The sequence below is a fragment of the Uranotaenia lowii genome, chromosome 1 (genome assembly GCF_029784155.1).
Source record: "Uranotaenia lowii strain MFRU-FL chromosome 1, ASM2978415v1, whole genome shotgun sequence".
Taxonomy (NCBI): domain Eukaryota; kingdom Metazoa; phylum Arthropoda; class Insecta; order Diptera; family Culicidae; genus Uranotaenia; species Uranotaenia lowii.
Window position 1 is genome coordinate 129,635,721 of NC_073691.1, and position 20,322 is coordinate 129,656,042.

General features: G+C 36.9%; 2 protein-coding genes across 6 annotated transcripts in view; one reads left to right on the forward strand and one right to left on the reverse strand.

Moving 5' to 3' along the window:
• LOC129740007 (disintegrin and metalloproteinase domain-containing protein 10) overlaps window positions 1-20,322 on the reverse strand; it is a 776,101-nt gene that overhangs the window by 140,540 nt on the left and 615,239 nt on the right. The gene's annotated exons all lie outside the window — the stretch shown is intronic.
• LOC129740008 (parkin coregulated gene protein-like) overlaps window positions 1-20,322 on the forward strand; it is a 74,521-nt gene that overhangs the window by 32,508 nt on the left and 21,691 nt on the right. The window contains exon 3 of the mRNA XM_055731592.1: window positions 17,885-17,996. Within this exon, the coding sequence (XP_055587567.1) occupies window positions 17,885-17,996 (112 nt within the window). The remainder of the gene's footprint in view (window positions 1-17,884; window positions 17,997-20,322) is intronic.

A 20,322-nucleotide genomic window follows, 5' to 3' on the forward strand; every position in this document is an offset into this window, starting at 1 on the left:
TATGCTACTTAAATTATTATTTTTTAATTAAAAAAAATTTTAAAATGTGGTCAACCTTGATTTCCTTTCACCAGAAATCTGAGGTTGCAAGAAGTTTCATGCTAAGATCTATTGAAAATGAAAATGAAAATATTTTTAAATTAATTTAAATGGAATCATCACCAATCACCAAATGCTTGGGAGAGTAAGTGATAGCACGTGAAAAAAAAACACGGAACAGAAAGCTCCCACAGTAAAATTTCTATCAGATTCCATGACGTAGTTTTAAAAGAGCTGTGAGTAGTCTAAAGAAAGCTCTGAAGGGTTTCTCAAAGCTATGTCTATAAGACCGAATGAAACTATTCTGTTGGATGTTTTATTATAGCTTATAGAATTAGCTTTAAAGACGTTAACAACTAGTCCATATGTTAGCTTTATAGTAGTTGTACGAAAGCTTAGATTGCGCTTTGAATTATAAAGTAGCTTTAGGAAATAGTTTTAAGCGAGCTGTGAAGGTTTGCATAAAACTTTAGGCTGTTTAGCATGGCTAAATAATCGTCTTCCATAAGGTGCCCAAATCTTCAATATTAAAATTCATTCAAAAGGTTTTTTTTTACTGCTCTTACTTTGGTTATTTTATTGAATTGAAATGATGATATTAATCAAATACGTTTGGGAGTTCTTTGGAAAAACAGATACACATTTCCGTGAAATCTAATCTCTGCTCAATGGTCTTGTTTACAAATGGGCGTTGAAAATGATTGTTTTTGTTTTGTAAATATGATGGTTGCCATTTCCATCGGAGATAAAGAAAAACCGGAAATCTCCACCGGACGAGGATTAACTTTTGAACTCATCTCCGACAATGAACCGCCATTATCGTTATTCTTTACTTCGGGATTAGTAGGGAGGTTTAATTTTTTTTTCGCTCATCCCTCCCCCACGTTCATCTTTGAAATAATGATTATCATTATAAGCCAAACCCTCGATGCTCTGAAGCCCATCTGATATTAATATTATGATAATGGTTGTTTAACCGCTTGTTGACTCCTCGTAAGTTTGAATCTACTTTCTCCATAGCCAAGGGTTTTTTTTGGCCCCATCCAAAACTGTATCCTGTAAGAATAACCGAATGAAAATATCAAATAATCTAGGATCAAGTGAACATCCTATCTGACAAGTTTCCTCTGAAACTGCCGACTTGGAAGCGAAGAAAATTAATTTGTTCTTTTTCCGGTCCCGAGATGATATCTTGTCTTTCTTTTTTCGGCCGAGGGGTAAATTGAGATGAATCGGATATGGCGCTGAAGCCATTCCGGAAGGATTGCTTAGAATTAACCGCTCCTTCTGAGCCCCTAGAAAAAAGAGGGAGCAGCTGGGAGGTTTTGTGCCCCCACCGAGAATCAAACCCCGGAAGCTAGAACCGGCAAACCAATCGGAGTTGATTTTGCAATTACAATAATCGCTTCCAAGCGATTTACTGCTCACGGGAGTGGAACTTGTTTTCCTGATTGGTGCTGCATTTGCCCGGAAGCTGGAAGGAATTAAAACCTATGGTTTTGTGGTTGCTCCCATTGAAAGATTGCTCTGCAAATGGTAACCGAATGACGATGCACAGCTGGTGGAAGATCTGAGCAGTAATTCTCTGGAAATAAGCTTCCTTTCCCTTTTTATTTATACTCAACAACTTGAAGTAATTATGATTGAGCTCGTATATCTATCTGTAGTTTTCTATGGTGAATATTAGATTTTGCTATTCACTTTTCAATACAGTATGGTGATTCACAAATGAAATAATGGGGTTTAGAAAGGAATTTTCATCTTAAAATTTCAAATATTCTTTAAGAAAAATGTGGATATTTCTTAGTAAAACAAACACAAGTAGATTATAATTCATAAATTAAATTGTTTAACTCACTGTGCAGACAATAATCTGTGGAAAGGCAGTTATTTTCTGTAACTGAACCTGATTGCAGACGAAGTAAACTGTCTTCCATGGCTACGTTACCGGATAGCCTCGGTAAATCCTTTCAAAGGTAAAATATAAGTCCTAGGGAGTAAAAAGAGCCTTCCGAACGCATCGAGGAGTAATTTTGAACTATCGAAGCATTCAAACCACAAAGATGAAATGTGTAAAAGACTGGTGGTTTCCTCATCACAGGAATTGCATTTGAAACCAAATGCAGCCTGTTGAATGTCGTTTGTAATTTTCTCTCAAGATATGTTTAATTTCTCAATTTAAGGGTACAACAATCAAACGAAAAGTTGCATAAGTAATATCTATTGTGAATAAAAAATTCGGCACAGCACTGGCATCGAAACGATAAAAAAGTACTACTTAGTAAAATTGGTACCGTCACGACATGCAACACTTTTCAACTTCAATGGCTTCTAAAAAACTTATGTGTGTTTATCCATCAAAAGTTTTAAGCACAGTTTAATGTAAATAAGACATCTAATAGACGTAGTCAGAAAATTTATGTATTCTCCAGTAATTTTTAATTCCAAACATTCGATTTTCACCCTACCCGGAAAAATGGGTAACTAATAGGATTGGTCGTGCTTGGATCGATCCTTGGAAGATCGATCTTTTCAACTCCGATTTTCCAATTTTTTGGATCGATTCTTCGGCCAGGAAAAAATCGATTAGATCGGTTTATTTTCGATTTGATCTTTCGATCTTTTTTTATCTCATTTAGGGAAAATAAGGGCATAATGGCCACCTTTAGGAGTTCGCTTATTTAAACATAGAAAACAGCTATAATATTGTTTCGTGCTCAGATACTAAAAAAGTCAATTTCCTAACTGGATGAAACTTGAAAAAGGTAGATATAAAGTTTTAAAATGCATTTTAAATTTTTGTGCCGAAATCTGAAAATCGGTCACTGTAGAGGCAGTATAAGCACCATCAATCGGGGCACGATGAACGTTTTCTGCCGTAAATAGAATCTAGCAGCGAATTTAATTCGATGAAGTCAACTGAATTAGAAAGCTACAGCTTGACTAGTTTTCGTCTGATGATTTACTTATTGGAAAAGTGTCGGAGGGATAATCAGAAAACTCGAGTTCGATTCCTGGTCGTGCCGATTTTTTTTCATTTAGCATTCGCGATCAGTTGAAAAATAATTTTAGAATTTTTTTTATTGATTTCAATACAATTAGGCAAATTATTTCCAAGCCTTGTGAATTGGGTGCATGATGGTGTTTTTGATTGATTAAGATTAAAATTTGCTAGAATTCGCTAATGTTAAAAAATAACAGCGATTTTTCAAAAACTACTTTTTTCAAAAAAAAAAAAATAAAAATAATAAATAAATTTGATTTTTGATTTTTATCTGCATATTTTGTTCGATATCTCTCATATACATTAAATCTTAATAAAAATACCTTGAAATGATTAGTTTTAATCTCTAAAATATTTCTTGTCAATACAATACTTAAAATATCAAAGCGTTTCCGAGATATTTGGATTTTGATTAGCGTTGTTTTAAAACTTTAACTCCGGTTCGCCTTTCATAAAAGCGCTTGATTTTTTTTTCTTTCCATATGTCGAAGGATTATACATATTTAAAATTTTGTGTCATTTTTTGCGCATATTTAATAAAAGCAGCTCCCTTGTTACAAATGGAAAAGATCGATTAATTGGAAATCGATCTTCAAGCTCCGATTTTTTAGATGAATCGATCCCAGAACCGTTCATCTGAATCGATTTTGGAGATCGATCTTTTCCCGAAGAATTCCCAGTTCGCGCGTTCTCTCAGAAATCGACAGAGCATGCACAAAATTGAGAGTTGAGTAACCGTACTTAGAATTAAACGGTTGATTTCGGCGACACTCTAAGAACGCAAATATTCTCATTCGGTTTGTCCTGCCGAGATACCTAGAGGCAACGAATACGAATGCGTACATGCGAAATCAGTTTAAATCGTACTCTCGTACGCTGTGATCGCATTTATCCCCGTTTTTTTTATATGTGTGCTTTCAATCGTAGCAGTCGACTTCTCAGTCAAGCAAACACGCGCCTCGAAGGGAAACATACAAACACGATTCGGATTGTGTTCGTGTTTTTCTCTGGAAGGCGTGTCTTAGATTATTTCGTGGCACTCACCCAAGTCACGCGTATGGTGTGTTCCTCTCTGGCGATTAGATGATGCAAAATCGCCAGAGAGATCGTTACGATCCCTCTGTCGATTTGAGTTACCTCTCTGCCGATTCATGTTTACTGGGCTGTTGCGAATTGTTGCAATTTGTGAAGCAGTTGTTGAATTTTGATCATTACCACTCCAAATGCAAAAAATTCTCTCTTGATTTCAATCCCTTGGTATAAACATAATGTAGGAGCAAATACAACATTTTTTTCACTTTTATTTTCTTTATATTTTTTTGACAGTGAATCATTAAAAAATTACATTCCGATCAATCTTTGGCCAGGGAAGACTGCTCATTAGCTTGAGCGCAGACTGATTTGCAATGATGTTGACCACTTTTTTAGTCTTTTGCAAAGTTTTCGATAGGATTTGCAAGCTTCCCAAGTTTCCTCAAATACGATTTGGTATGGCCCAAAAAGTTTCAATTGGTCTCGTTTGAGGACAATTTAACGGATTCATCTTCTTCGGTACGATCTGGCCTTGTTTGGATTGATACCAAGTCATCGTGTCCTTTGAGTACAAGCCAAAACAATATTGTGCAAGCCAATTCTTAACAGCGTCTTCACTGTGGTCTTACCAATAAATCGTGCAATTCAATTCAGTCAATGCTTTTCTTCCAGCTCATTGTAGTTTACCTGAAAGTAGAAAAGATATACAATTCTAATTAGTTCTAAGTTCTAATGAAAGAATTGAATCTATTGGAGCAAGCTCACTCGTGTTGGGAAAAAGTGGTAGAAGTTTTTACACACGTAGGTTAAAAAATGTACAATGCAAGAAAAAAATTCAAGATCTGCGACCGTCAAATTTAGTTGAATTTTTATCACATACGACTGAAATAGAAACAGTGTTGTAAAAAAAATTGACGGCTGCAGATTAGACTGGCCCATAACAAAAAATATAATATAATCCACGCGGCACCCCCTAGGTTGGTGCCTTTAGCAGAAAAAATGACTTTCTGAAAATTTCAGGTCATTTGGCAGAAGCACGAGCTGACGCAAAGGACTTGAAATTTGTATGGAGATTTTCGGCAAAATGTATGAAAACTCGACATACTTTCACTCTTTGTGTTCTAAAATATGTTTCCAGTATGCTAGACAGCTCAGAATTTCAGGAATTGTAGTTCAAACAATGACAAACAAGTTTGTCGAAGATTGTGATAAGATACGAGTTGACGGTGATGAGTTATCCGCAATTAAATGTGTGATTTTTTCGCATTTCATCGATATATCGTGAACGGTGTATAGGTGGGTTATTCGTAATAACTTGATCGCATTGTCACACAATGAGAATAACAGATAGAAAGTTTGTGTCTTGGGCAAAGTTGCGAAAAAAGCACTGACAAACATTATTGTGGGGCATTTAGACTATGCCGAGGACACAAACTTTCTATGTATTATTCTCATTGTGTGACAATGCGATCAAGTTAGTACTAATAACCCACCTATACACCGTTCACGATATATCGATGAAATGCGAAAAAATCACACATTTAATTGCGGATAACTCATCACCGTCAACTCGTATCTTATCTCGATCTTCTACAAACTTGTTTGTCATTGTTTGAACTACAATTCCTGAAATTCTGAGCTTTCTAGCATACTGGAAACATATTTTCGAGCACAAAGAGTGAAAGTATGTCGATTTTTCATACATTTTGCCGAAAATCTCCATACAAATTTCAAGTCCTTTGCGCCAGCTCGTGCTTCGGCCAAATGACCTGAAACTTTCAGAAAGTCATTTTTTCAGCTAAAGGCACCAACTTAGGGGGTGCCGCGTTGGAAAAAATGTTGTAAAAATCTTCCCATACAAATTTGGGCCAGTCTACTGCAGATGTTAAAATGTTAACTAGCGTTTGTCACAGTAGGTATAACATACTGAAAGTAAGCTTGACAAACAAAAGATTGTAAAAATTTGCACTGGTGATCTTTCTCATGACCCATTTTAACCATCATGTAATGACCGAAAGAAAGGAAATCTCAATGATCAATGACAAAATGAAAAAAATCTGTCTTAACCAAAAAAATCATTCTTAGCATTCTTTTATTTCTAAAAAATCTAAAGACATGTGAGGAAAAGAATCGGTCACTAAAAGTAATTTTTAGCTCATGACTATGGATAATTCCGTCCCTGGGTACAAGTTTCAAAATTTCAACCCCTTTTTTCCGACACGAGTGAACTTGCTCTTATATAACAATGAAAACTACACGAAAAATAATTTTTAAATTCATTTTACGGGTGTTTTCAAGTGAATGAAGCTTTTGGTGCATAACATCGATTTTGCGGATGTTTCTTAGTAATTCCTTCACTTCCGTGTTTTTTATACATACACGTGGGGGTTCTTATTCAGTATTCCATGCGTAGTAGGTGCAGAGCAAAACCGACAGAGTTGTTTTTTTTTATTAAAACAGGACCGCGGAGGAATCTAAGCCGGAAAACGACTGGATCAAATTCTACAATCTAGGATTTTTGAGTTTTCGAAAGTGTTGTACATAATTGTGTATAAAATGTAAAATAGTTTCTTTATAAAATGTATCACGATTGAGCAATGATTCTAAGAGAAACGCATTCGATTGAAGCTAAAAAACGAGATATCTGGTAAAGGGTGTTCGAATCAAAAAGTGGTCAACTAAAATTCGCCGTATTTTTCCTAATCTTTCATACAAAAAATCTCAACACCCCTCGTTTTGTAGGTGTAAAGGATGATACGGTCAAAATTTGGTCAATATCAACTTGACCTATTTCTTTCAATTTTGCATTTAAAAAATTTGAACACCCCTCATTTTGAAGGTGTGTGTGTGTAGAATGTTGCTCCTATTTTGATTTTGGAATTCACTCTTCAGTTGTCAAAATCCCGCCCAAGGAAGAAGAGCAGCGTATCAAAATTTTGCTCGCGCGTCGTGAAAATCCGAGCTACTCGCACGCAAAGCTGGCAAAATCGCTAAATCGCCAAATCAACCGTTACAAATGTAATTAAAGTGTTTGGGGAACGTTTGTCGATAGCCAGGAAGCCTGGGTCGGGGGGAAATCGAAAAGCGGAAGCCGCTGAGGTGACAAAGAGAGTTGCCGGTAGTTTCAAGCGAAACCCTAACCTCTCTCTCCGAGATGCCGCAAATAAGCTGGGTGTATCGTGTTTGTGTTCGTTTTTTTTCTTCGAGACCAGACATCTGTGCTGCGGTTAGCGCACTGAGCAAATACCAGGTCAGCTCGGCGGATAGGCATTGGCAAGGCCTGAAGCGTATTCTGCGATACTTTCGAGGTACGATCGATACGGCGTTGGTATTTCGCAGAAACGCGATATCGGAACCACTCATCGAATATGCTGTTGCAGACTTTTCCAACGACTCCAATGGCCGAAGGTCTGTACCAGGTTACGCTTACATGATCTTCGGGAATCTTATTTCGTGGTCAACGAAACGTCAGCAGACGGTCAGTCTGTCGTCGACTGAAGTTGAAATAGCAGCCCTTGTCATGCAGTCAAGGAAGGTTTCTGGTTAACAAACTTCCTTGGTGAATTGGGTGTGGTTAGCACTCCTTTCACGTTAATGGAGGACAACAGTCCTTGCATCCAGTATCTGGAAGAGACGCAAACTCCTCAGCGGATGAAGTATCTGGACGTAAAGAATGCCTTCATCAGGGAGATCGTAAAAAGCGGTCAGCTTTCTTTGAGACACATCTTTACTGAGGATCAGCCAGCTGATGCGTTCACGAAGGCGTAACCAAGGGCGAGGCAAGCTGTTCAGCATTCTCAATTTACAAATTGACGGGAGGTGTTGAAACTTACGGTTTCCTCCGGCTTCCGGAACAGCAGCAGACTTCTGCTGCCACGAGCAGAACCAAAACATTATTTGTTTTGGTTCCTCTTGTTATGTCCAATTCGCAATCGAGAACAATAGATCAATGATTGCTGATGACAGGTGATGATGATAAACGCGGTACAAATGGTTACATTATCACACGGTTAAGCAATACTACTCAAATTGGGCTCGTGGTAGCACAACAGTGTTGCCAGATATTCTGGGTAAGAGTATCAAAGTACACATTCAGAAATGAGTACTTTTCCGGTTAGGAAGATGATAAGTGAGAGTGAGACAATAGCAATCGGTAGGGGAGAGTGGGGATACTTGATCCCCTTTTCTTATTTTCACCATATCTTTTTGGAAAAATTTAGCAACTCGCCGTCTTTGACATTTTCTGACAGCTTGTAACTTCAAGTTTCTATGCTCCAAAAATTTGATCGATACTTGAACCCGTTGATGAACTAGAAGCATTTTCGTGGGAGTAAAAAAATTGCGATTTTTCTGAAGTTAGGAGAGACTTGATCCCCTATTGAAGGAGACTTGATATTTTATTCAGGAAGCCCTAATCCTTGTATAAAAATCAAACAAAACCCCAAGATAGAATGTTAATTGACTATTTTGGTCATGTTTGTTCTCATTTCACAATTTATAGCAGACATAAGAAGAAAATTCTATAACTTTGTCTCAACGCTACTAACATTGCATACTTAAAGGCGCTATTTTTAATAATTAAGAGAAAATTAATTATTTTTGCTCTTTTCTTCAGACAATTGTTTGATAAATATTAGTTTTTGGATAAATATTAGTAATTTCGTAATCAGGTGGTTTGGCAACGCTGGTTGCAAATGGTGCGAATAAAAGTGTGGTGTGAGGAAAATCATATAATTTTGCCTATTAGAGGCTCTTTAAAATAGTGTTGTGGTGTTATTGTTTTAAGTGGAGGTGCTCTGAAGTACAGGTGGTTTTATTCTAATGATTATTCCATCTAAGTGAAAAGATAAATGCTTTAAAAGCTGCATGGTGATTTTTTTTTTTTAATGACCCACTTTTCGGGTGTTCCTTGCTGAGCAAAAATCCGGGTTCCCATGATTAGATATTTTTCGAAAGATTCTCATGGTGTTAGCTCGATAAGGTATAAAAATAAATAGTTTTCAATACCCCCCGGCGTGGTGTTACGAAATGATTGTAAAATGAAACGTAACGCCTCCAATGTACGAACGTCAAATACGGTGAACGAACGAGTGATCAAAACAGACGAACAGAAATTTATGTTTACGGTACGACACTCGACGGTGGTTCGAGGAAATATTGCTGTATGTACCTGATTTCTAAGGAGTCCGAATTTAAGCTAAGTATTCTGTGTTTTTTTTTTTTTTGCCTTTTAACCATACACCAAGGGTTTTCAAAGCTTATTGTTTGCTAGTTTTGTATGCTTGTAATTTTTGCTCTCTGATTACTGTGTTTGATGTAGACAAGCAAAATTAAATTGGTAAATCTACTGAAACTGTTCTGGCAAGTTCTGAAGCCAACCTGTGCGGGGTTATGCTGTTGTAGGATTAAGAGAATCGCCCGTCGTGTTCAGTTGAAGTGAGAATTGTTGAAGATAAGAATGAGATTTGGTAGTAAGAGGCAAATTATAAACGGCTGAGTAGTTGCATGTTTCATTGGAAGAATTCTTAATGAACATATGTAGGATGTTGACGCGTAAGTTTTTATTTATTTCTTTTTCTCTGATTTATTTCACTAAACCTAGGGTAAACAAAAATCTTGCCCAGTATAGCATTCGAACCTTTTCCCCAAGCTATCAAACGACAGAACATCGTTCCCACAACATCTAATTCGAGACGCTATGTGTAGGTACTCTCAATAAATGAAACCACCCATTGTATCAGTTCAAAGATTTAGTAGTTTGCACTTTCGAATCCTTCGTTTGTTACTGTTCTTAAGCTATACATTTCCATTCACAGCATGCATTCGCTAATCGGACGCTTTTTCGTCTGACATATCCAGTAATCGAGATTCTTAAAACATCTGAGGCCATTAACAGTAGCTTAAAGAAAGTTTTCTTCAAGAATTCAATAATCGAATGTTTTCTTATAAATAATTTTTAGTCGTACCTTTAGTCTGTAAATTTACTATTCTCTAGTCGAATGTTTTCTTTAGCTCAATCATCGTCGTATTTTTAAACAGTTGTTTTATTTTTTTAAGTGTAGGTTTTCTATATCTGTTTTTCTTATGGTTAGTATTATCTTCTTTAATGTAAATGATAAAAAATGAAATATTCGCTCGAGCTGATGCTTTTTTACGAACTTTTGGTTATCGGACGTTTTTGTTAATGGGATGGAATCTTTCAGTACCAACAGTGACCAATTAGCGAGCGAGTACTATATTCATGTTGAGATATCGGAAAACGTTCTATGGGATTGGATCGTTATTTGTGTTAGCATGAAATTGCCATGATTATTATGTGAGTCATTATTACTTAAGGATAACTCTTTGATGTTTTTAAATTCAAACGCATCACAGATGAAATTGTTTTTATAAATTTATTAAATCATTTAATACTATATTTGCTACATGCTTCAAACACTTAATCGTTATCTACTTCAATTCAATCTTCTATTAAGATAACACATATTTACAAGTTATCGTTATTTTTTCTCACATAACAGCTCAATAATAAGGAAACAAAATTCCACCAGTATAACTTTTTAATTAGTGTTTTCTGGAGATTAAATAATTCAAAGAGATTGGAGAAATATATTATTTGGAATTATAACAGTGCTAAGAAAATCAAATTACTCGGTTCACATACAATCAAGAAAAATATATTAATTTACCAATCATCAAAAATATTGAAGAAAATTTAAAGAAAACTATGCAATATCTATTGATCAAATCATAAATTTAACCTAAATTTGACATGACACGTTTTACTTGAGCCACACAAAAGATTTCTTCGTGCACTGCAATTAGTAATTATAACAGTAAGTTAAACAGCTAGATCGCTTAAGGTTTTTATTTATTTATTTTTTTTTTTTCTTTTCTTATTTAGTTTTCTATTTAAGCTTGAGTTGAGTAAACCAGGTGAAAGTGATTTATATCTCTTCATGAAATTGTGGCTCTGCTTTGATCATTGATCATTTTCGTATTCCGAATCTGGCAATGAAATTAGAGTTAATGAGGCCAGATATATTTACTTTTCTTTTTTAACTTACCCGAATCTGATTCATTATAATCATAAATTTCCAATAATTTCTTGTGGAATTTCTCTCGATCCTGAGCTAAACTCTGCCACTCTCCTTCGGTCAGATTTCCATAGCGCTCCATATTTTGAAGAATAACGTTTTTCCAGGTATAACTTGGACGGCAAGGTCGCAGATTAATAGATTCTAGCTGAGAAGCGACTCGGAGACGATGTGGGCGTTCACGCCGGTGAACGTGGCCCCACCACCGCATCTGATACATTCTAATCTTTTTAGTTATCCGACGTTTTTGCAACAACTTGTTTACAGGCTTATGTCTTATGGTATTATTTTTTTGATCGCATAAATTTGACATCGCTTTCACTATTTGTCTCTCGTAACCACGCAAAGATGTTCTATTATATTTTGTAAGCACAGATGTTTGAGTGCCGTAGATCATTGTTGGTACTATAACAGACTCATATATCATCCTCCCCAACTCCCAAGGGGGCTTAAACGATTTTAAGAAGTCTAAAATCAGTTTTGAAGCTCTAACTGCATCTCTACATCTTGTTCTAGTTGTCAAAGGCCGTTCTAGTCGCGATGTTAAGTATACGCCAAGGTACTTCAGGGGCTTCGTTGTTTCATAGATTTGGGCGCCGACTTCGAGTCGTTCGATAGGTTGTTCATAAGGATTTCGAATCAGAATTTTACACTTGTTCTTATTTAGATTCAGACCGACATACGAGAGATACTCCTCAAGGGCACTAAAAACTGTGGACACTCCTACTTGGTCCTCTGCGATGACCAACAAATCATCCGCAAATGCCATAATCATTGGCAAGCTGAACTCGCAGTCCTGATTTAGTCGCAGATTGGGAATAACGTCCTCCACTGACTCTAGAACTGCCTCCATTATAAGGTTGAATATGAAAGGGGAGAGTGGGCATCCTTGTTTTATTCCCCTCATCCTTAGAACCTCAGAGCCGAGTTGGCTATTCCATAGCACTTGTTGTATTTCTCCGAGGAGACACTCGGTTATTTTGTTAATCAAAATACCTGGAACGCCTTTACCTACGAAAATAGAATAAGTAATGATTTCATTACATGAAAATAAATATCAAAAAGTTTAGGAAATGACAATGATATGGTTAAGGCCATTTTCAAATTATGAAAACTTTCATGATTCACGATAATCACCTTTCAGAATAGCAGGAAGAGACTGAAGCGACACTCGATCGAAAGCTTTCTCGATGTCCAACGACATCAGGACCAAGGTATTGCCTGAATTCCAATTCTCTTGCAGTAGCCGTTGCAGAACAAACAGATGGTCGCTTGTGGATCGATTCGAAATGAACGCTGCCTGGTGTGATCCTAAGGGCCCAACGTACTCCTGGAGCTTCCTCAGCAATTGCAATGCGTACACTTTGTATGCAGTGCAGCTAAGAGCAATTTTTCGGTAGTCATCGACAGTTTTCGGATGCTTCACTTTAGGAATAGGAACGAGGATTACCCTTTTCCATTCGTCAGGCAACTTGTTCTCGTTCCATACCCTGACTAGCAGTCTATGCAAGCTAGCGATCGTACCGGCATTGCTATACTTGATAAGCTCAGTTGCTAAAAAATCGACACCGGGTGTCTTTCCGTTTTTCATGCTATCTATGATAGACTGAATCTCCGATAGGGTTGGCGGATCAAGAGGAATATCTGATCCAGTCTCTAGTAAAAAATCTGGCAAGAGAGATGATTCAGAGGAATCTGGAGTCCAGTCTTGAAGACTAAGGGATACACGAGAACTAGAATGTTTAGCTCTTTTTTTAAATCGTTTCAAATACCGATATGTCCGATTGACTCGCTCCCCAGTAGGATACGTCTGAACTTCCTTGAAAAAATCCTTTACTTCTTTCTCTTCAACGAGCCGAATTTTTCTTCCCAAGTCTGCTTTTGCGTCGGCCAAGCGATGTTTCCATTTCGGATGGAGAGACCTACTAGCCCAAAACGCAAATTTCTTTACGCGAGCTAATGCCAATCTACATCCTCGATCAAAAATGAACGATGGTCTTCTTCGGAGGGTCTTGTCAGCAGAGTTTAGAATGCTAGTTTTTAAATCTAACCAGTCATCATTGATAGATCCCGTCTTTTGATCAACTGCAACGACTTGGTTCAGATGTTGCTGATAGCGTTTTCGGATGATATCATGTTGGAGTAGTCTTGGATCAATACTGTTATGCTTCCTAGAACCTACCTGCTTTGCCTTCTGTGTGTTAATAGATTTATTATGTTGTCTTAGCGAAATATAGCCGATGAGGATTTTGTGGTCGGTTTTAACAGATGTGTGGGAACACTGAAGTCGTTTCAAGAAGATATTGGTTCGTAAAGATGTGAGTATATGGTCTAGTTGACTGGAATATGAACCATTCGTCCAGGTTTTTTGAAAACTTGCATTAGCTGAGCCAAGGGTTGACCGTACTGCCATGGAATGCAACCCAAGAAACATTCGCATCTGTAACCCATTTGGATTGAATTCCTCATGGCCAGCAAACTTTCCGATCAACAAGGATTCTTCAACACTAATGTTTTTGCTGCTGAGATGACTATTAAAATCTCCCAGTAAAAGTACCTGAGATTGATCTTTAGTCGAAAGAACTCTACCGAGTAATGAAAAAAAGCGATCGTTCTTTTGATTCGGCCCGTGCACATTAATAACTGTCACCCTACAGCTTCTCTGATCGACCTATATTAAAGCGAATCAAAATATGAACATAAAAAATTTTCTCTTGCACACATTTTTGGTGTACATAAATATATATAATTGTATAAAAAAAATAGATATAGATAGATAAAAGAAATATATACCTAACCATGTCCGCTATACAATTGAAAAGAATCTTGTTCATACTAACCTTATAGACCATCTCGGCACTCTGAATGTTGGACCCCACTGAACTAAGATTATCCAAGTGTATATCTAAACCTTTTCGGAGCAGGATAGCAAGACCTCGTCTTTTGTTGGATGATCCAGAGCCAAGAAACCAGTAATAATTGGGAGTCTCCGCTTGTGAACAAGCCAAATTGACTTCCTGCAGGGCACCAAAGTGTATGTTGTGCTTTAGCAGACATTCATCTATCTCTCTCCTCTTTTCGGCTGTACGGCAACCATTCACATTGAAAGTAGCGAATTTTAAACCGCGCTGAGCGTTAAGATGCATGATGGTGAGGTCGTTGATCTCCTTTGAAGGGGTTGCTGAAATCTCGTCATTTAACCTCCGTTGTGCCAACTGAATAATGTCACTGGAAGTTTGTTGAATATTGTGAATGTTGGAGTGTTGCCTTATTGAGAGTACACTTCTATATGTTTCTCGCGAATGCTCATATAATTCTATTATATGAAGAGTAATGTTTGTTATTTTCTCAAGTGGTTCCAATTTCCTTGAATCTTGAATAGGACTGTGAAGCAAGACCCTTACACCGAAACATGAAACGAGCATAGCTAGTGATATCACACTACTACTGCATTCACCTTGGATGATTTGGTTATTCAGGTTTGGATTCTTACTGAGTTCAGCTGAAACTATATTACGGTACATATCAGCCTCTCGGCAAGTTATACTATCCCCGGTTAGCTGATGGTGAAAAGCGGTAAATATGTCGTGACAATCAGCAATAACACCTACTCGAGCAATGTGAGCGTTGTCAAAAAACTTAACTTCGAATGCCCTTGAAACATTTTGGTCCAAAGAAATACAAGCTGGTCTGGTAGATATGATGGAGTCATAGTGCGCAGAATGTTGATTATCTCCTCTATAAAAAACGCGGAAGTGTCCTCGGTCTACAGAGTTGGACTGAACAGATCTAAATATTATCGGTACGTCGCTGTGAGACTGGTATACGCTAATATCGCAGCCATAGTAATGACAAAGAGCAGCCAAAGACTCCTCTCCTCCCCAGAGGTTGCAGAACTCAAGTTTGAAAAGGTAATGCTCAACTGCTGCCGAGTCATTTCTTTTGAGCACTTCAAAAGCTTGCCTCTGAATGCTTTCACGGTAGATATTAAGGTTGGATCTGATAGTTGCAACTGCGTTATGACGAAGCAATTGGCAGCGCTCCGAATATTGTGGGTGGGTTGGAAGTAGTTGAAACATTTGATGAACGAGCGACCCAAACAAACAATTGCCATCTCCCGGAATTGGCAAGATCCAATAAGTGAATCCTGTCGCACAAGATATTGTCTCCATCTCTATAAAGAATAAATTATTATTAGGCTTTATATGAAACACGGGTCAAATTGTAATATTACCAACTCAAAAAGCGAAGAGTATCCGGGAATTTAGAAACCAGGGAGTCACGTGTGTAAATAAGATTTATCCACACAACTTTAAAGGAAAATGTATTGCAGCTGTGGAACGTTATGCTCATCAACATAAATAATGTAACGCCTCTATGTCAAACACGTGTATTGGTACGTCGTTTCTGTAATATAGCTTTCCCTGTCTGATTGGTGCTTTAAATCAAAGTTCAATGTTGCAATGCAATATAGGTAAATCGGCGTTTGTGTCAGGAGCGGCATTTAAATGAAAATCACGTATGAATACAAACTAATTGATAAGGCTAGTAAGTGATCAATGAACCATTTTCGATAAAATTAAATCAATAGTGGAGTACTAGTACTATTTTAAATTATTAAACATCAGATTGTTTCAGGATCATGTTTCAAGTATTTCACCTATTGAGCTACTGATAAATAGATACTTCAAAAACATTATTGTCAACTTCAATAAATACTATTGAAATAGAGTCTCAAATAAGATTGAAATCATATGTCGGATAATATATCATTCTTAAAGCAATAAATTCCAAACTTGTGGTATTAACTAGTATCATCTTAAACAAGTGCACTGAATGCATAAAACTATATAGTTTATATGATAACGATAAATTACAAACCAAAAGTTAACTAAGCCCGAAAGAAAACATTCTTGAATAATCTGCAAGGAATAATAAAAACTATTCAGATTCTTGATTGTAAACTCAATGCATTCTCAAAATGTATAGATCTTCCTATGTAAATGCATTGAAATTAGAAAGGTTGAATGAAATTAACACATAAAAAAGACCAGATAAAGGTTATAAATCTTTTTAAAAATAAAAGATTATTCAATGGATCTTATAGCTTTGCAAATAATAACATTATTTTTTTGAACATTGCGCAACAATATGCTTTCTCTTCATCTAAATTTTAACAAACAGCTCGTCTACCTCGAAATGAAGAGATTGCATCACACTAGTCAAAAGTGTTTCCTGACCATATCCTTTCACCCAAATCCTTAAACCAAAATTATTTTGCTAGGATGCAGAGGTGACCTCGATCCTAAAGCATGAAATTATTCTTTCAATCCTTTCTCTCTTTTCCAACCTATCTATTGACTACTAGGACGTGGCCGGCGCCGTTATTGATGATTTAAAGAGAGAGCATCAGTTCTGTGCACTGAGAATGGTCTGCTAATCCCAAGCACCAGTCTTTTGACCTTTGAACAAAATTGGTGGCCTCGGTCAATCACGGAGTAGCAACCATTGGCAAAGTGGAATTCGTTCTACTGAGCCACGCCTGCGATCATGGTATTCGAAATGCATAAATAATAATGATATGATTCAAGATTAATTCTTTAAATACATTCAATTGAAACACAAGAAACCGTAAATAAAAAGCAGAAAACAAAATTCTCAAAGCTAAATGATGAAGCATTTCGGATTCAATGGTTAAAGGTGGATGTGAGTAGTCAATCAAGCTAAGCTAAGCTAAATATTAGTAATTTCGTAATCAGCAATCATAACGATCAATTCAGAAGAAGAATATGCCGTTTGGAAGGGGGATCAATTGTACCCAACTCTAGGGGATCAATTGTACCCATAATCAACATTTTCGAAAACTTTTTCTGAAAAAAATTGAGAGTTTTCCATTGCTTTGAAAATATGGCATTATGAAGTTCATTTTACGCTCGAACGATTGATACATCGGAACAAATATTTTTTTCATAATTTTCCCATGTAAGGAACATTTTAAAGTGATGAAAAAAGATCTTCAAGTTACATTTTGTGAAATTTTTCAAACAAAGTTCAATTACTCAAACAATTATTTTGTTTAAAATTTTTAAACTACAAGCATTGTTATTTTGCTCATTTTGGCACATTTTTCTAGAACATTTGATCTTTGTAAGACATTCCAGTTTCGAGATATAGCTAAGGAATCAAGGATCCCCAGGGATCAAGTATCCTCATTCTCCCCTAATGAATTGTGTAGTTATGTAACGACTAGACTGACGAAATATGAATAAAGATAACTCTATTTCACCACTGAAACCTGTGTTTTCAAAACCGCTAATGCCAGTTAAATATATTTCTTTCGTATACTTTATAATAAAATTAGAAAAAAACTCCCTAGAGTTTGATTTCGTCAGGCATGCAACCTTCAAAATTTGAAATATACAAAATACGGTGATTTAAATCTTCAAACGGACTGAGATATGATATGGATCAGAACATGAGTCCGAATCAGAACACGAATTTCAAATCCGTGCAATTTTTAATAATTATTTATATGTTGAAAATATGCAATGTGTTTTTTTTATTTCTATCTTCAGATAACTTTAATCATGTGTCTTATTTTTTCAAGCGTATACAACACATTTCTAATTTGAAACAAATTTCAAAGCACCCCAATTTGAATAGTTCATTACTGATGATGCTTTAAATAATTGAATGACCCGTCCAATTACAGGTCCTGTGCTGCCTGCCGCTGGTGATCCTGCCCATGAAAAAGGCCCTTAGCTCAAAGAATCCAGATGTCATAATTGCCACGTTAAGAGCCATCCAGCAGCTGCTTCAAGTGGGTAAGTGTTTTCGATACCGACCCCATCGCATCGCATCGAATTGCATAGCATGCAAACAACAATTGATAATACCATTCCAGTCTTATTACTACCAACAATGGGAGGGATAATTCATAAAGCACGCGATGATTAGAAACTTTCAAAATAGTCTGACTTGAGACGGTTTTTTTTTTCTAAAACTAGTAGAATATTACAAAGCTTGAGTAGCCATGAAGGCGTTGTTCTTGGAAGACCCTAGCCAGGATTTTGTATTTTGTGGAAATGTTTCGATTGGTTACCCAGACGTGGGGATGGGTTGGATTCTACACTCAACCAACTTATTGTTTTATCAACTAGGTACATTGCAATCGGTTGTTCAATAAAGTACACGTCCATGGTGCTGCAACAATGCTGCCGAGCATTCTAACTACTCGAATGGGCTGCTACTGGTGGTAATTAATTGATTGCCATGAATGTGGAACCGAACCCGTTACTCGATCCGACCATTTGTGCCAACATATTGCATGGGTTATCGAAAATCTAGGTTAGGATTTCATCTTCGTTCGATCGAAAATTCAAATCAAACCTATTCCGGAAAGTGGTTAATTTGCGAGATGAGGTGTACATTTTGCATTCTGCACTATCTGTGGTAGAATAAATTTACATAAATTGGAAAACTACTGTATGCCGGGCGTTTCAGGCAAGTGGTTGCACTAGTTTTAGTTGTTTCAAACGGAACACAATACAGATTTGTTTTGAGGAACAGACATGTTACGCCCGAATTGGGTAGGCGGTTCAAACAAGTCCACAAATTTATTCGGCTTTGAGTCAACTGATCTGTTACATGCCTCTAAATTTTGTCGATAATGGGTCTAACATGATAAACCGGTTCCCTCTTCAATTGCCTTCGAAATCCAGAATTATTTGACAGCATAAAATTAAAGATGTTTTTGTCAAATAATACATGTGTAAGTATTTTATTTTATTTAAGCGAGGATAGTGGGGAGGTTGAACTCCTGAAGTTTCAAAATCTTAAATATAAGCACTGAATATGGTTCCACTAGGGGAGATAGGGGCATAATGAGCACCCGGGGCATAATAAGCACTCTCCAGCAAACATAAAATCGCATTAAAAATGATAACTCAAGTCATTAAAAACGTTATTGCGAATCGTAAATCCAACTAACGCAAGTAAAAGGTCGTAAAAATGGTTTAAATCGGATATGATCAAAAGTCCGCCATGTTTGCAGATTTTGAAGACGATTTCGTTCCTTTTTTCCTCCCGCGTGGGTCCAGTGAGAGAACAGCTTTGTTGTTCTCTCTGCGACCATCAGTTCGCAAGCGTTGAGAGAGAAAACTTGTACTCTCTTGCATTCTTTCTGTATGTATGAATATGGTGCCGAATATCGTCCAAATCGTAAACCCTTATCGCTTTAGCCAGAAGTTGAAAATATGTTGCCTCCACTTTGGTAGGTAAATGCTGTTTTTTCGAGTTTCATACGATCATTCTACAATGTATATGAAACATATAACAAAGTTATTGAGATATATTTTACAAAAAATGTTTGCTGGGTCCTCTTTTCTACAAAAGTACGTATTTTCTAAAATAAATTTTCATGACGATTTGTTTCGTACTACCTTTAGTATAAATATTTCACCAAAAAAGAAATATCCTAATCATCTTTGTTCGGGCTCGGCCGATGGGGGGTTCGGATTTCGGGGTATTTCTTCCCGTCTCTCGTCGACGGCATCCACCAGCAGCAGGAATGTAAGGTGAGTCGCTTTCACTTAGCACCAAAGCAACAGCTGATCACCCGTTCGGGGGAGATTTAGTTTGCACAGCGTCGGGTTGATTTCGCGAACAAGCACCACTTAGAATGCACAATGATTGCTGCCAATTACTTAGGTTCGATTTCGGAACTAGTATATAGAAGTCGCTTATTTGGACTTAAACTAAACAGTTTATTGGGAACGAATTAAAATGCCGTGCGTTCAATTCAACTCTAGATTCTATTCTAACAACTAAAATGGCTTACTAAACTATTGTATGTAGCTCTCTCTGGGTTCATCGCTATGTTGCGAGAGAGTTGATTATTCACTAGGGTACGATCACAAATATTGGTTTTACGAACAAATGAGTTACAGTGTCAAGTGAACATAAGACACATTACAACACAAACTTATTCTAATTCCTGATCGGTGTAGTACCGATCATTCCGGCCACCTTGAAACTGCTGTTTTAACGAATTTCGGACCAATTGATTGCGGCCTCCTCAGTCGGTTGGACCATGCGACACGGTTGGGCAGGGTACACAGGTGGACCAGGAGACACGGCGGTTGGATCAAG